The 18,851-nt window shown below is 38.3% G+C and overlaps 1 protein-coding gene across 1 annotated transcript in view; it reads right to left on the bottom strand.

Annotated features, from left to right (window-relative positions):
- Window positions 1-18,851, bottom strand: part of FNDC3A (fibronectin type III domain containing 3A) — a gene marked incomplete at its 5' end in the record, with an annotated part of 103,211 nt that overhangs the window by 76,834 nt on the left and 7,526 nt on the right. The window contains one exon of the mRNA XM_084279092.1: window positions 1,899-1,974. Coding sequence (XP_084135218.1) covers window positions 1,899-1,974 — 76 coding nt within the window. The remainder of the gene's footprint in view (window positions 1-1,898; window positions 1,975-18,851) is intronic.

The following is an 18,851-nucleotide window of genomic DNA, read 5'->3' as shown; positions in this document are numbered from 1 at the left end:
TATACAAATCTGAAAGCAGGAAAGTAGACATTCCTGAGTAGTTGCTGTATGTGCAATGAAAAAGGTGCATCATCAATTACTAAGGTAATTTCTTCTTTGGGCCAGACAGAACCAACCAACCAAAGGTAGAAAGATCAGTGCAGCACTCATAAAACACAGAAACATCTCATGAGTAGCAAGTATAGACTAGAAAAACATCATCCATAAGATGAAGTGCAATTTAGATTCTGTTCTAAGATTAGTGGGTGCATAAATATAAAATACCTCTGTTTTACTATCAACTATAAGCCCTATTTTCATTTCCTGGAAAGGGGAAGGACAAAGAGAATGTCTATAAGAGAGAACGTTTGCAAAAGTTGTGATACTGATTTGGGATGTAGGTTCTAGATAGCCAGTGCCACTTTCCTGAAAAGTTGCAAAGACCCTACCCTGAGCTTACACCCATTGAGACCCAGGAACAGCTAATAACTGCTCACAGTCACTTTCATATTTGAAGTATGAGGAGATCAGCAGCTGAATTAAATCACAGTAGCAAGCTGCCTACTTGGACCAAGCAAGGATAAGTTAAATCACAAAAGGTCAGAACTGTATCTATGAAGACAGGATCTCAATACTTTTGCAGTGTCTTACACATATGTCCTGCTTTCAAGATGAACATGCAAGGATAGGTTCAGTGCATCTCCAAGCCCATCTGATAAATCAAAATTAAAACCAAAAATGTAATGCTGGCCTCTTTCCTCAGTAGTTTGTGCAATAGAAGCTAAATATATCTTTTCTGTTCTTTAGCTTAAATTACAAGACAAAAATCACTATGTTTCTCTCAGATATTGTCAAGTAATTCTTACACCACTGAGTTTCAAATAAGCCCTACAGAACTGTGAGCTGCAGCACTGATTCATTTGTAGCTCAAAAGCAGCAACAGTGCTATGCAACCAGCACAAAATTTAGAAAAATGGTGTTAACGGTCATGGAAACACTACTAATTGTCAGTATAAACTTACTTAGAAGCCAAGGCCTCCTTTTAATCAGTGATTTTGTAGCCAAAGGACCTCCCTGTGACACTGGAAACCAGGCATTTTGTCTATTCTCAGACTAGAGAGAGGGAAGAAATGAGCTACAAAATACTTGCTTCAACTTCCCAGAACAGTATCTTTTGAAGTTGGGCCAACATCAAGAGGAGGTAGGATTCATGGTCCCAGCAGATAACAAGGAAAAAAGTGACCCCATAGCTGAATCTGTTGATACTCTCTTGTAACCTAGTAAAGTGGCAATTCTAAACAGTAGCAGTATCTGGCTGCATGTTTCTTGCAGCTGTAGACAGGCTGAACTTATAGCAATTTCCATTCAGAATAGAAATAGAAAACAACATCCAAACTGACCACTGCAGAAAGTCAGTGATGCTTAGAGGAAGCATCTGTACTATGAAGCTGCATTTGCTGGAACTCAGAAAGGACACGATCGGGCCCCGAGAGATAATGAAAAACTAGCAGTGGGTAACAGGCAGCTCCTGTTGGGACAGGCAAACAATGCCACATGACAGCAAAGAATAAATAATAAACTCAAACCAAATTAACAACTGTACCTTTTAATTTGAGGTCTGTGTAATAAACGAGGTTAGTAAAAAATTGCTACAACAGCAGTTCCCTGCCTGCTTTGCAAATTGAAAATGTCCCCCCTTCCCCTCCCCAAGAAATTTAATTTCATCTAATATAACAAAAAGTACTTTACGATAGCAAAATCTAAATCCAATGATCCTTAGCACCTAATCTTTTAGGTCTTTAAACTGCTCTTGTATTTAAAATAATTTCTGTCAGTCTTTTACTTTCAACACCACAAATTGCCTTTTATTTATCCTGATGCAGACTCAGGAAATAAAAAAATAAATTTATCAGCTTTACCTGTAATGCACTGAAACTGTCCATCTTCTCTTCTTATTGTAAATGCTTCCCCTGGATTAACTTGCACAAGAATAACCTTAAAAATAAAAGAGTGTTTACAACCATTACACAGGAATATGTTACAGAATCTGGTATGTGTAAAAAAAAAAATATTTACTGGGGAAACCCCCAACTTTTTCTGGTTAGGAAACACATTATTTTTTATTATTCATGTCTTCTTTCCATGGGGGAAAAAAAAAAAGAGATCAGAACAAGTGCAGGTATTTTAAACAAACATTTTTCAAAGAACCAAGGAGAGAATAACAACTGAATAAAAAAGCACCCATGCAGATTTTATTTTCTTGACTACTTAGTATAATTAAAAAGCTCTTTGTACAGCTTAAATTATTTCAACAAATTACATTAACTTCAACATTAATCAAACCATTACATAACGTTTCAGAAGCCTGGAATTCCCAATGTTTGAATTTTTATCATAACCACTTGGCTAACAGTTTTCAACATAAGGGAAATATTGTGTCATTTCCTTCTTTACATGATCCAAGCATCTTTGTCCATTCATTAATGATAGAACATTATTAGAAGTCATGACAAAGTAAGTGCACCAGATGTACGGCATGAAACAATACGTATAGTTTTATTTGTGGAAAGCTGTTTACCCTAATTTTGTAAACCCGATAAGCAGAGCAGAGTTATCAGCCAAAATAAACAGAGGAAGTCTGACATGCACCAAAGCAGAAGCCTGTTACCATTTTAGACTTCTGTATTCTCATTTGAAAACGGCCTTTCTCTGAAAGAACAAGTTTATAACCATGAAGAACTGAGCTAAAATTACAAATAAAGCAAAAAAAGAACCCACGCCCCAGGAGTGCAGGTGCATTTCATCATTTCCTTTCTTCAGTCTCACATGCACATGTCTAAATAGAGTGTATGTCCTCCTCCTCCTGGTGTGAATCGGAGACAGATCTTTACATACACAAATCCACAATATTATGGGCAAAAGGTTTACTCTGTTAAATTGCTAACAGAAAATAAAACTGGTCTTGTTTACAGAAAAAGAGCACAGGAAACTTCAGTGTTATGCATTTTAGGATTACAAGAGAGAAAGGAAAAGGCAGAAATCATATGAATTACTCCCCCTCTCATAGAGCAATGTTATGAATTAATGAACAGTTGGCAAGTTCTACCCTAAAAAAGCTGCAACTACGTTGAGATTTGGTGGATATTCACGTTTTCAAACTTGGGCCATCTGATTCAATACTGATTTAGCTCAGTTTTGAGCTGGCACTTAAAAATATTACTTGAAGTTGTTTTGTGTGGTACAGTGTTTGTGCTGGAGAAAGATGTCTTCAGAAGATTTGGCTCTTCAAAAAAAAACCCCAAACAACCCCCAATGAATTGTATCACTGTTTACATTTTATCATGCTAATAAATTTTCTAGATCTTCTAAAGTCTGTCTGAATATAAAGATCACTAAGAGTTAGCATTCATAATATAACCTAAACTTAGAAACAAGAGGATTTGATGCATGAACTTCAAATAAGACTTACAGGTCTTCAGAAAATATTCTATTGCCAGAGTTTATTTTAAGTGTTTGAAGGTAGCATTTTAACAACAGGGTATCACCTTCAGAACGTGATGAAGGAGAAAAATATGACTGAATGAGTTCTTGTAATATCTTTTCCAGACTCCACAAGCAGCCAGAACTTTTTAAAGACATATTTCATTGATTTACTTTCTCCTCTTCACTCTAATTGAAAGTTTTAGCTTGAAATTTAGACTGGAATAGAAGTACCTAAAAGCTTCACAAGAGTACTTGAGAACATCTTTCCATCTTTTATGTGTGGGTTGGATAACCATATTTGCCCAAGTCTTTTGGCTGATTTAGTATGCCCTAACTCCTGGTAGAGGCCATTCTGGCTGCAGCTGACATGTCAATCTGTACAATTTTTCAGCTCAATATTCTTAGCCTACACTGTATAAACTATGAGAAGTAGAAAACTGCAAAGCCCTCAGGTTTTAGGGCAATGAATGGTATAATTACCTTGATTCCTACTTTTAAAGTAGGGAGAGGGGGATGACTGGTATTCCTGCAGTGTTCCCCTTTTTTCTGTGTCAGTGCCTGAGGTTGGTAACCTGGGTAATGATGTTGCCTTGGGAACCTGCTTGTTTTCCTCCTCCAAACCTCTGCTGCAGGACATCCAAACCGGAGGCTCCAGCTAGCAGAGAGGAGCTGAGCATGGGAATACACATACTTGCCCAAGTGCAGCGAACAGACCCTACACCTCCTGATTTTCTTTTGTAGCAGTTTCTCCTGTGTGAGAATCTTTGTTGCTCACTTCACAGCTAGTTGAGAAGATTAAGGCTCAACAGCACAACCATGGTGTGATGGAGTGAGATGCTGCTCAGCAGTAGCTGGGACAGCAGGCAACAGGTCTCCTGAAGGAATCCAACTCCACTCTGACACTCAGGATGTCATCAGGTTTTCACATCTCTGAGGACATCTGACTTCCACTCAAAGAGGTGGGAAGTCTCACAGACTTAATGCAGTTTAATTATGTACTCAGTTCCCAGGAACAGGAAACAGCCTTTCTGTCAATGGACAGTCTACTTGATGCCTGACAGCATCTTTATTTCACTGGCTCCCATTTTCAGTCTTGTTTTTATGTCGTGCATTCATGTTTGTGTTTTACAACTGTTCCAAGATAGGCTGTATTTGTTACCAAGTGTGTCAAAAAAAAGTCTGAATCAGGGTTAAAGTAGTTCCCAAAGTTTCAAAACTCTTTGCACTGGGGTAACACGTATCTAGTTGCTAGACCAGCCTTATCACTGGTGAACCCCAGAGTAATCAAAAGACTTTTTGACACGTAGTCACCATTTCAGTAAATGCAATTTGAAATAAGAAAAATTAAAGCTATGCACAGAGAGAGAAACTGATAGCTTTCTGGTCAGAAGAGATATTGCCAGAGACAGGCAATCACTCACAGGGATTCTCTCTTCTCTAGTAGAAGTCTGATACACATAATCAAAGATACAAGAAAATTTCTCTAAAGGAAAAGGTAACATGGATCTTTCATGGCATCATGTGCCAGGCAAATAAAATCTATGGGTTGCTTAGTATTTACAGCTCTTTCATCTCATTTTAGGTGGCTTTGGGCAGGCTTGCACAGCTCATTGTCTAACAGTTGACTTTGTGAACCTTGACACCAGTACTTAAGAAAACTGAGGCCCTTGTCTTTCAGAGTGAGATTTCTAGACCCTGGTATCTCCTTCCTCCTCTGGGCAAAACATTCACATTGGCTGGAATGAAGGGAAAAGCTGTGGGAAAATCTGATATTTCTTCCCAGGCCTCAATCTTCTGGTGACAAATCTTGCTTTACTCCCACAGTGTCTACAGCTCTGCTATCCAAAGGCTATCCACATGCATCATTCTCTCCAGATTTCCATTGTCTGCTCCTTTTAGATAAATTATGATAATCTGAAAAAAACTCATTTGTGATCTGTCAATCTCAGTGGGAGGCACGTTTAACACAGCCACTTTTCAAATGCCATTTCTCTTTCTAAATCAACAAAACAGTAATTAAGGACTTCACAAGCTTAAGAAAATAATGTGAAGTTAAGACAGCGAGGCCTTGATACAAGCTTTAGGATCCCACAAGCACTTTTAAAGCATGACCAACTATAACAGAACCTAATAAAATTTAGACATGTAGTTTCTCAGTGGTAACACAACTGTGACTCAACGTATTTTTTCATCTCAAGTTCAAGATATGTTAAGGCACTGCTATTAAGAAATGGGAGTCTTAGGTCAACAACTAATTTTGTGTAATTTCCACCAGGGCTATAAATTGTTTCCTTTAAACAGTTATTTAATGATGATCCACATGACCTCAATACAGTTCCTGATGAAAAACAGTACAGTATCTCTTTCTACAGAATAGCATTCAAGTTGACAAGACTGCAGCTATACAATTATCCTAAAAACAGTTCTTACATAAATAGAACAAAATTACCAGCTCACACGACTAAAGTTTGGAATACCTGAAACACAGTCGCTGAAGATAGTTTTAATGGTGAAATCTCATACTTTACAATGGCACTTAATTTATTCTACAAAAGATATCTTAGAAGATAAACCCAGATCAAATGAACAGTACACTAAGCTTTGTAGTAGTTTAATTAAATAGGTATGGATTGCTCAAAGAAGGTTTCTTCTTAGCACAATATTAAAAGAAAAATGTGTTCTAAAAAAGAGAAAAGCATTACAAAAAGGAATAGTATTGACTACCAGCATGGAATACTTGTCTTTTTTCCTGATTTTAAAGCATTTACTTCGCTGCTCCTCTACTGTCATTTCAAGATACACAGCCCGTATTGGCAAAGACCATCTTCCTAACAAAACTGAATCATGCCACGTATCAGAAAGCTCAATAGGTTTTTCCTGAAATTGCTGTTTGAACTCAGGCAGCTGCTCAAGCCAAATAAGAACATAAAAAATATCCTCATGGTGTGGGTCGGCATTCCAGGTCAGCAGTCCACCTACTGCAGCATTTTGTCTCTAATACATCAATTGGAGATGCTATTTAGGGAGAGCTCGTATGCCAGACCACTTTCTGCAGTTCCCCTCTGTCACTATCCATGAATTTGCCTAAACTTTGAGTTTGCTTACACTCTGAATTGCCTCCACAGCCTCCTATGGCAGCAAGTTCCTCAGGTTCACCTTTCAGCCATTTTAAAACTATCTCCTCCTAGTTTAATGTCCCTAGCTCCTGTGCTATGGGATCTGCTGAACAACAGTTCTGAGTACATTTCATCTGCCCCCTTCATTATTTTTTAAAACTTATAAATTTCCCTTCCCTTGTCTTCTGTCTTTGCAAACTGAGGCGTCATAATGTTTCTAATCTCTCCTAGAACAGCTTCATCCTCTTGACCACATCAGTGGTCCCTAAAACCAGGTCTGTATAAACAAAGTAAGCAGTGTTTGGGAACATCACTTGAGATGTTGAACAATGCTACAGTAGTCCTGAGCACAACACAGGTCGATACCGCTGAGCAGGCTTCTCCCAGACAATACTGGAAACTATTCCAGAGATCACTCCAACAGGCAGTCTGCACAGACACTCTTTCTGGAGGCAAAGATAGTTCACTAGAACAGACTTGTTCCATGACCCTTACCCTCAGCCTCCAGGAATATTCCTGAGCAGAGGTAAATATATGAATACTGCCCAACAGTAGCCTCAAGAAGCATTACAACGTTTTGTCTTTTTGATGAACTAGTTAAGATACACCCTCTTTATTAGCTTTGAAAAAATCTATTCTTCACCTTAATCATAATTTGATCTTGACTTAACATGATAAAGGCACTCTTAAAATACAACAATTCCATGTAAAACTATTGCATAGTATTTCTCTCCCCAAGGAATTTTAAATTAAAATATGATTTTAATTAGCTCAAGTAGTATGATCACTTCCTACAGAGACGTGCATCACTGACTTGGACATCCTACTATCAATAGATATAATGATAATTTCACAAAAAATTAATCTGAAGATCTTGTATATGATTTACCTTTACTACACATCCGTGTGAGTAGGATGAGAATGGATTCTGAATTTGCATCTGAAGAATCAAAGTCAGTATGAACATTCAAAGAGAAAAATGCTCAATTTGCCTTATTTTTCTTCGGTTAACTCTTAACTATCTGCAAGAGAGACTTACAGGATGCTTCCGCAGACTGAACCAGGAAAGAGGACTTGAGTGTTTTTTCAAGCTTTATAGCTTATTTGTAACACTGAAGAAATTAATTTTATAAGAAGGCTGGAGTCATAAAAAAAAATTCTAAGACTAAGTATACAAAGAGCAGAGAGCCCTCTGCAAGTCAGAACTCTAGCCACCTTGACTGAGAGGGCTGCTCCAATAAGAGAAAACTTAAGGCCAAATGTTAACATCCACCTCCAGAAAGGTCTAGAAGTAACTTTTATCAGCACCAAGCAGAGGCTGCAAAAGCCAAAATAAGATTCTTACAGGTATGTTGTTCCACCAGTATGGTCACAGCGATGTCTTTTAAAGGCAGAAGGAAACGATACAAACATAGCTGATTTCTATCTTACTAATCCTTGTATTTACAGATACAGAATGCTTTCTTAAGCAGCCTAACATTTTGCTTCTGCCAGGCAAATATGCAGGTTAAGGTACTTCTTCACTGGAACACAGCGAGGGGCAGAATGGAATTTAAAATAGAGTTGACTAATCCTGCTTTGAATATGCTCGTTTGCACACTAAGGCCAAAAAGCCCATTAATTCCACTGAAATAACAATGACCAACAACCCTTTTTTCTGTCTGTAAGATCCACGCTTCTATGAGTATCTCTACCTCCACTTCCATCCTACTAACAGAAGAAATGATGCATTAGCAGACTGCCAAGTTTCAAGGTAGTTTCAGCTAGCTCACCACCAGAAGGGCATCATCAGACTTGTGGCATCACAAATGCATACTTAGAGTACAACATGCAGGGAAAAGTTTTTCACAAAAAAAAGAAAACAGATAAATTATAAATAAGCTTGCACAATGAATGACAATTCTCCATAAGCAAGACTGAAATAAAACCTGTGGACATCATTGATAAGTACTAATAGGAAAATTATATTCCATCCTGATAAGGGTCCTAGATGAAAGAGGTGAAAGACTTGCAGAGCAGGAAAATAAAAAAGCTTAGGACTAACCCACGAGCATGCTACTGCTTTAAGACAACACCTTTCCACAGCAGAAACTGTAAATACAATTAGAACTCCAAAATATTTCTGTCCCTATGGAGGGGGAAAAAAGCCACTGAGTAAAACCTGAAATATGTCAATGAGCTCTAAAAACTAACTTAAAAAATATCTCACGGCAAGTTGGACACATTTTTCTTTGTCAGCTCACTGTACAAAAGTAGCTCTTTGAACAAAACTTGAAGACCCTAAAGAACAAGGCTCCCTCCCCAAATACACACATACATACACAACACAGCCAGCCCCAAAACAGTGCCTCAAAAATATTTTGTCTCTTCTATCAATTACAGATACGCAGTGGATCTGTAAAACAAAGAGATTTAATTTGGAAAAAAAATGACATATGCAAAATATTACTGCTAACGTATATATACAGAGATAACATTTTTAATTTATTGTTTAGGTTCTAGAAGTTTCAATTTAGTCTGAAGTAAAAAAAGCCCACCCAAACAATAAATGATTGTGTCTAGATATATACTAGATGATCTTTCACACAGGCACAAACGAAAATAAACCTGGAATTAAGACAGTTACTAAGCTTTTCTTCCACCCTGCTCCATAAAGGTAAGAAGACCTACCTAATTTGGGGAAATTTTTACAAATCAGATTTGAATTAAGGCTTATGGAAGACTGCCTAGCATATCATTACCACATAAGGATGATCTAAATATTACGTATTTAAAGCCACAATTCAAATAACACCTGTATTTTTAAAAGGACAAGATTGACTGAAATACAGTTTCTAACTCTTCTAAGCCAGCACAAACATCACGAGATTCAATTCAGATACAGTATAATTTTGTTTACAAGTTTGGTATTCTGAGCCACATTTTCAAATCTTTTGTAGCAGGTTTGTGTTTGCCCAAATAAATGCTTTTATACCTAAAAGCTTCTCTGTCTGTAGAAAAAGTTATTATCTTACTAAACATACAACACAATTAAAAAATATTTAATTTTTTTCTAATGCCTATGCAACTAGCGAAGTCTCAGCTGAAAGACTATACCCATAATTTTAGAGTTACTGGGATACAAAAGAAATGGGGTTTTATTTGCATTAAAGAAAATTCTACAGATGTCAAGCTCTCTCTGTCAATCCACAGCATTTTAGCTCTCAAACACATCCTTCACTATCAGAGACTATCAGGCTTCTGAAGACAAAAAGAAAAAGGTTACGTTTTTTAATCCTGACTGAGGCTAAAGAAACCAAAATACATTAAATACTTTGTGTCATGTGTGAAGTTGTGGGATTAGCCCACGTGAGAACTGGCACTCTGCTCTTTCTAGCAGTCTACGGCCACAAAGGCAGGAAAACCAAAGGAACCGGATTCAATTTCAGTGTAAAGGGATATTTGGAATCTGTCCCTCTCCCCAGCCATCCCCCACGTCCTTCTGAAGGGGAAAGGGACTGAATGAGTTACTTGATATCTTCCTCTAAAAGAAGTTAGTTACGCTTCGTGAATTTACATATTTTTCCAGAATTAGTAAAATCTGGGACAAATTTCCCAACGGAGTTAAAAGCCTCTGAATACACGTACCAGGAATGCTAATAGCTCTACCACTAACTATATCATTAACAAAAAGACCCCAGTCCTTTAGCAGCAAAGCCAAATCATAGTCTGGCATGCAAATTTAAAACACTGAAAAATGTGGGGAAGCAAGAAGGACAGGAGAAAGTGGGAGGAAAGAGCTAGGATACATTACATTAATTTTCTCCATTGCTAAAGTAATATATAATGTTGAAGAAATCGGAGCGTAAGTGTGGTGGAAGCATACCTAAATGAAAGAACGTAGCAAGAGACTGTTCCTGCACGACAAGAAACATTACACATTAGAGTAATACAGTACTGCTGAAAAGCTCAGTTCTGTTTTTCCCTCACCCTGGAGTGGTTTTAGGGGATGTGTATGTTTTTGGGGTTTGTAGGGAATTTTGTTTTCTTCCTCCACACAAACTTCCTAGAAACCAGGAGGGTAAAGTGTTCAAAAACATTTCCCCGGACCTCTCTGAACTCAAATTTAAAAAGGAATTAAATCACAATCCGCTTCTGTATTAAGAGAAACAATGTTCTTTTCTGAGATGTTTTACAAGTAAAGAGACAGCTTCAGGGTTGGGTTTTTTTTCCCTTTCTTATTAATCTGAAAACATCTATATTTAGCATTATATGGTTACAGGTGCTGAGTCAGTAGCAAATGACTGTCAGCAAAAATCACCAATAATGGAAAGACTTTACCAAAATCGTATTTCTGAATGCACTAGTAATATACATCAACAACAAAAAAAAGACAGCAGTGGTTTGTCTAAAAATACTGCAACTGAAATTAGCACAGCAGTACTGATGAGAAGTATTTTAGCCAAAAGGACAATTGTAAATTAATTTCTGAACATTTTAAAAATTTAGGAAAACACTGTAGCTAATGCCTTTAGTCATTCTGACTTCAAAAATTTTTAAACCCCTCAACTAAACCTGTTAAGACGGGGAGGGGGAAGGTACAGCCAAGCCCTTTGTAAGATGAATACTGTATCTTTAACAGCCTGTCTGCAACAAGATTAAAAAGGGGTGTATTTCTGGAAAAGGGTGAATATAATACAACACAACTTCCAGGCAGAGCTACATTTATGCTCTGTCATTAGGGCACATATTCAGAACAATTACATTTTTCTCCACTAATAGCTCCAATCAAGATGTTAATTAGTGACATGCTTTATCTCGAAACCCATTTCAAAAGCCTTAGCACTTTGACTTACTGTTGCTCGCATCCTTTTATTTCTCTCATTCAACTGGTGCTACCACAGTGACAAAGGATGAAGGAAGATTCAACAGTCACCACTCCGGCTGCTCCAATCTGTTCCATTCACTTAATACTGAGGTAATCTTCGGTGCAGTGATGAGCACTGCCTCCCCCTTCTCTGAACAGGGCACCTTAACCTAAAACGCCACGCCGGAGTATCTCCCTTTACCTTCCTCTGTAGCTGTGCATCCACAAAGCATGTGGAAGCAGGATGTGAAAGGTAGGATCAATTAACAATATAGTCAGCAATACCTACCTCAAGCCTTCCTTCCTATCAAATTAGCCAACGTACAGTGAGCTTCCTGCTGTACACGAATGTATCATGTCACCATAGCAACTAAATCAACAAATAGCTGCTGCAGCATCTGCTTCTGGATCATCTAACGTCAGTCAACAGAAGGTTCGGGTTTAAGAGAACAAAGCTTCCAAATATATGCCATTTTATAACTGCATTTTTAATTTAGCCTCCTGATTCCCAGATAGGATGTACTAGCTCGGAATGAACCAACTTCTGACTTTATACTTGAATCTATGATGCAGCTCATGACTTCAGTCTGCAAATAAGCCAGAAAGGAGGGAGGGGAAAAAAAATCCCACTTTATAGAGAACAAAAAGATACAGCAAAGAAATAATCAACTGGACTCTACTGCACTTTTTCTTTTTATTATTGTGTTACTCTACACTGTGCATTTATTAGGCACATTAAAGGGCATGAAAAGAAAGAAGTGTTTCCCAGTTTTGCTTTATAATTTACATACATGTCTGCCCAAAACAATACTATAACCAGAAATACCTTTTACTAGATATTAATATTTAAGACATTTCAGGTGGCTGACAAAGATGGTTTCTCCTCTATCAGTCTCCACTAAGATGAACTAAAAAATCCAGTGTTAGTTTCTGGCAAACTTACAAATATGGTCTTTAATCGCAGCAACGTCAGGGGCCCAGTGGCACACCCACACCTGCAGAAAGACAGCTACACAGGGCAAAAGCGGCGTCCCGCCCTTCTGGGGAGAAATTACCCCAACTGCCACGTATGTGGGCATCACTTCGGTTCACCTCCTACCCCATACACAGACAAGGCAGATGAAACTGCTTTGTAACAACTTGGTATGTGGAACCAGACATGAGATTACTGATTAAACGTTGCCTGAGGTAGAAAAGCAATTAAGTAATACTTGGATAGTAAAGTCTTCAAAGGTAATAAGCAAATGTATGCACACATACACGCTTTTATGTTGAAGGATTCAAATCTACAGCCTACTTCTAACAAAAAAGTAACTTTCCACGATTTTAACTTCAAGTCACATTCCTAATGTTTGATCAGCATGAAATTCTTTACCAAGTAAAAGCTTTCTAGGCTCAAGGTATCAGTTATTATCCAGTATCATTTTATTATTGAAAATGTTTAGTTTTCAAAGCTACTGTTTCTTTCCATCTACCTACAGTCTTTGGCTACCAAAAAATATTATTACATCTGGGTTGGCTCCACAGTGGTTGGTCCAGTGAACAGGAAAAACTGGACAGAGACTCAAGATACTATCCCCCTGTTGCGGCTCTGATATGGATTTACTGTGACTTGTGGGTTTGTCACCACACCTATGCCAGCGCTTCCCTGGTTGTAGGACTAGTACAGCAGCATTTGTACATCCCTAAAAGCTACTGATCAAAGAACACTGTAAAACTTGAGTGTATTCATTAGCAGCACAAAAATTGCCAGATGGAATCACATCTGCGGTCCTGTTAAGGTGATGTCAGTTATACATGAGGCACAAGTAATTTTTGCATTGATTGTGTGTTCTAAATCTGCTGTTGAGATCATAATGATGATGATGAGGCTACAAACTACTCTTTTCCCCCTAACTTTCAGAAAACAGATTAAATGGGAAAATGCAAAAGATCTATATAACAGGTAATACAGGCAGCATCAGATTATTAAATAGGAACAGCTGAAACATCAGTAATAAAAACTAAATTAAAACAGGGTCTTAAGCCCTTGGCAGTTTAAAACAATTTAAGAATTTCCTGGTTGAGAAGGAAGTCACTTCCAACTATATTTTTTTCTCCAAGTCATCTTTCACAAGATTTTTTCTGTCCCCATCTTCTTTCAAACTTCCTAAAGTTTTCCTTCCTCCGCATTTATATTGGCTAGTAACCAATAGAGAGTTCTGAAAACTTTCAGTTGAACTCTGCACTATACCATCCCTATTCACAGCAGACCAAACACACATTTCTGTGGTATCTATGAAGAAATGTTAGAACTTTGTCTTGCGTGTTAAATTGTCTTCTGGGTTTCAGTACAAATGACAAAAAAAAAGACATTATTTATAAACATTCTATAGATGCTGATCTTTGTCCAAGTAATAAAATGTGACACTCTTAACACCAAAGTTGTAAAATCTTCTATTTTTTCCAAAAGCTATTTGAGCAGTTTCCCCCAACTACACAGTTTCCTTCCCTAACTAATACTGACTATAATCTTGAGGAATCTAGATTATAATCTGGGTAGTAAAGGCCATTAACTAATCTTTGTTTTCAGAACTAGGGAGGAAATCCACAGAAATAAGTAAATATTTCATAATATGTTGCAGTAACTATTTATATGTTCGGGATGTGAAAAAATAAATACAATTCAAACTATTTCATCTTAAACAAGTCATAACAGCATGTCCTGAAGAAACTAAAAGAAGTCATCCTTTTTCAGTGATGTGCTCCTAAGGCCTATCTGTATTTTCAGAGGAAAGAGCAAGCAACTCTGCATCATTTTTCTAAAAGGCAGATGACAGCTAATAAAATCAGCAAACTTTTCATCTTTAACTACTGCTACAAGATACTGTCAGCACCACTGAATGCACTAATACCCCTAGAAGCAACTGGAAACAGTGAGGCTGGAAAGATGACTAGACTGTTCAGTGGCACTGACATTCAAAAATGATAAATTTCAGTAAGCTTTCCCAGCTTTTGTAAAAAGGTAGGTTGGACAGAATTGGTGTTTTTGTTTTTCTACTCTAGCAGACAAACTGATTTTACTTATGAAAAGGTTTTTAAAATTCTTACTGTACTCATAAGTTTCTCCCCCTTCTCTTCATGTGAAAGATGACCAGTGGAAAGCTGATCACTGGGAAAGGAAGGCGAAAAAAAATCTTTGGGGCCTTGTTTTATAAAAATAAAAAGTTGTCTGTGAAGGACCAGTAAAAGATAAACATTAAAAGCTGCACCTCATGTCACTGATAAATGTTGAAGACTTGTTAGTGTTCACATATAGGAGTGTCAGTCAGTGCATGTTGCCTAAGTATGTCTGTTTCATTCTTTACTGTTGAGAAATACTTACATTTTTGATCTACTTGTTCCTGCTTTGTCTTGTCTCTTTTGCATTCCTAGTTCTCACAGCTTGGCTAAGCAAAGTTTTATTTGTCTCACACCAAACCCAATCTGTTTCAATAGCACTGACACAGCCAGTGGTTAGCATAAAGCATACAGAAGATTTGCTACTTAAATTATCCCGGTATTGCAGCTTTAAGTCAGAAAAAGTATAAACATAAGGGTATCACAAGGTTTCAAAGAATCTGGATCATGCAACAGACAAACATTTGTGCTTCAAAGTCTTAAGCTAATCCTTGTTTACAGGAAATTAGAAGGAAGCAATGTTAGGGACAGTCACTGAACTCTGGAACTTTCTGAGGCATCTGGTCCTGGCCAGTGGTTAGACACATCAACCTCTATAAATAAAAGCTAGAAGACTTCAACCAGACTATGCTCATTTCACGACAATTTGTTGCTTGAAGTCCACAGGACTTCAGCTTTCCAATGCTAAGGAAAACCGGATGAGGGACACAGGTGGTACCGCAGAGCAAAGCGGTAGCAAGGGCTGCGCTTTCAGCTAATACTTTGCAGGGCCTAGTTCCCTCAGTAGGCCCTTCCCCTGACCAAACTGTGTATGTGCAACAGTCCAAAACAAAATCAGGGGGTAAACATTTATTTAAGTTGCATGTAGATGTACTGAAAGGTAGAAGACTGCCAATTTGATTTTGGAAAACTAAGTAAGATTGTTTGAAGTGAAAATTACAATTAAAAAAACCCTCAAACCCAAACCCCGAGCTGCTCAAGGTGCTACTAAATGTTCAGAGCATAGAAGAAATAATTTCTATAAGAAAAATAAAAATAAATAAAATCTACAAGTGCTGTAAAGTGTGGCATGTACCATTGTTCAAAGACAGACAGGCACTCTGAAGATTTTTTTATCTGATTCACAATAGTTTTTTAGATATTGCATTTAAATAAATAAAACCCCGTCATCTTCTCTTCCTGTAATAACCCTGTCTTCTTCACAACACTTGTGGAAACAAAACACCCTTGCAATTATTTCAATTGAGCATCAGAACTGAAGACACATTTCAGCTGCACTTCAGCTGGATGCACTGGCTGTACCAGCAGTTGCCACAAAGTACTCTGCATTGAATGGGTGTTTTTTGGTGCTTCCCTGTTGAAAATAATGTACTTCCAAAGACTGTCTACCTCCAGTCTCCCTGAGTCTGTATCTTAATGCTGAGAAAAGGGGAAGAAATAATTTGCCAGTTAGCACACTATCTGAAATAAGCTGAACAGTTGTGCCATTTTTAGACAGTCTTACCAGTATTGTCCTTCAAGGTAACAAACAAACACCTAGTGATAAATAACAGGAAGAATCTTCCAAACATTACAAAAGCTAGCCAGGATGAACAGAGTGACGCAAGTCAATGGCACTTTACTTACTTAAAAGAATTTCTCTGTCAGTAATATCTGGACACGTTTGAAATTGTGCACAACCAGTTAGGCATTCACAGAGAAACAATATCCAACATTATAAAGCAGTCATGATCAACCTTTGGCCTAACAGCTGAATACATTATTTCATAAAGGTCATAAAGCTACCATTGATTCTCCCTCTGTAGACTGGGCAGAGGTCTTTCAGCCCTTGTCCTGACTTCCTTCACCCTTCTGAAGCGCAAAAGAGAACCCAGCAAGCCGGGTAGACGCTCCTTCCCTCTCCAATAGCCAGCAAATACCGTGAACAGCAGGTTACTGGTGGAGGAGACCTTTACCAAGCAAGCAGGAGCTGAGCTTACGCTGGCTGTGCAGTGCTGAAGTGATAGGTGGGATAAGAAGGTACCACCTTCTCCTTTGAAAAAGGACTCTGCAGAACAACCCCTCAAATAAAAATTTGTATAAATGTCCTTTAAAAACAATCCCCTCATGCAACACAACTGTAACAATTAAAGGAAAAATATAAATCAGCAAAATGAAGATGAATTTGGATATTCGGTTTCTGAAGAATTTAGAAGATTCTAGAAACATATAAACTGTTGGTTTAGAAAGTATACAGATGTTGTGGTTTAACTCAACAGGCAGCTTAACACCACACAACCATTCACCCATACCCCCCCCGTATCCTCAGTGGGATTGGGGGAAAGAATTGGGGGGAAAAAAGTGTCACAGACTGAGATAAATAGAGTTTAATAGGAGAGAAAATGAAGAGAAATAATAATAATGATAACAATGAAAAAAATATACAAAAGAGATGCATGATGCACCACCCACTGACCAATTCCCTCCAAGTTCCCAAGCAATGGCCATCATACCTAATTACCCTCCTAGTCTACACAATGAGCATAATGTCATATGGTATGGAATGGAATATTCCTTTGGTCAGTTGAGGTTAGCTGTCCCGACTCTGCCATCTCTCAGCTTTGTCACTGGCATGGCAGTATAAGAAGTCAAAAAGTTCTTGACTCAGCATAAGCACTGCTTCGCAACAACTAAACCATCAACGTGTTATGAACGTTATTCTCATGCTAGATACAAAGCACAGCACTATACCAGCTACTAGGGGGAAACTTAATTCTATCCCGGCCAAAACTGTGACAGTGGAGTAGAAAGGAATTTTATATTTCTCAACATTGCTTCTGACAGCTCAGATTACTGTTTGGTGACATAGCAAGTTAAAAAGTCCACAATATTTAAGACTGATGGATGTGTCTAACATTCCTACTCTGGCAGTGGGGTTGGACCAGACGATCTTCCGAGGTCCCTTCCAACCTGTAACATTCTGTGATTCTGTGTGTGTTTCTACCTTAATTAAAGCACAGAAGGAAGTGCCAAAGGAAGAAATGCATAATATAGTAATTCAAAATTACAAAAAAATTAGAATGCTAAGAGTTTCAACAGCACTTCTAAAGTAGCTTTTTTTCCCCAATAAAGTTCTCTACACACTCAGCTTTGCACAAAATTTGGTATGACTGTATATCAGAACACTATGTGGCAACACAAACCTGAGCTGAAAGATAAATTAAAGGCTGCATCCTCATTTGATCAGGATGGGGAGGCTCAGTCAGTACTGGACCAAGAGGAATCAACTTTTTTAAAGGGTAGATAATCGCAGGACAAGGGGGCATGGATTAAAGCTAAGAGAGAGAAGGTTTAGATTAGATATTAGGGGGGAAGTTTTTTTACACAGAGTGGTGAGGTGCTGGAACAGGCTGCCTAGAGAGGTGGTAGATGTGCCGTCCCTGGAGGTGTTCAAGGTCAGGCTGGATGGGGCCCTGGGCAACCTTGTGTAGATCCAGGCCTGGACGTTGGTGTGTTTGGGGGGCTGGAAATCTATGATCCTTGGGGTCCTTTCCAACCGAGCCTATTCTATGATTCTATGGTTCTACGAAGGGTTTAGTGGAAGACATCTATACTACCAATCCTTTCCTATATATTTTCTCCTCTAAATACAAACAGAAAGGGAGAAAAATTAGACCCAAGGGCTGTTTTTCCTATGGTGCGTGAACCTGAGCCTAACTCTTCCTGGAGAGTGTCATTCTGGCTGCTCTATCAAGTGTATAATTCTGTAATATGCAGAAGGTTAGGTGGACTTTGCCCAGTTATGAATAAACAAACCTCTCAATCACCAGGTATGGAGGTAGGGAACACAACAACAAAAAAACCCCCACAGGTTTCAGCTACCAGGGGATGTGGTTCACATTACCTGTTTGCAAAGCACATAATTCTCACATATTCCAAGAGCAGAGTTTATGTAGTTAAAAAATATGACTGTGCAAAGCAGTTACAGAGAGATTACAATAGCTGTCTTCTGAGGAAATGTATGTAAGCAATAAGGGTGACTTCATAGGTCTTGGACTCTGGCATTCAGGTCCTGACTTACTTGGCATTAAGTGTCCCGTGGCACAAAGAAGGGGAGAGAAAGGATCCAAGGAACACGCCTCAGTGCAGGGCACTCAAGGGTTTGGATAGAGGAGTACCAGACTCAGGAACTGGGCACATTTGCAACACATAGCAGAGAAGAACTGGCCTACCTCAGTGCCTAAAGTTCCAGGCAACTTGCACCTCCTCACCTCATAAAAAAGAAAAAA

The sequence above is a fragment of the Gallinula chloropus genome (assembly GCF_964237585.1).
Source record: "Gallinula chloropus genome assembly, chromosome: 1".
Lineage (NCBI taxonomy): Eukaryota > Metazoa > Chordata > Aves > Gruiformes > Rallidae > Gallinula > Gallinula chloropus.
This window is presented reverse-complemented; position numbering and strand designations above follow the sequence as displayed.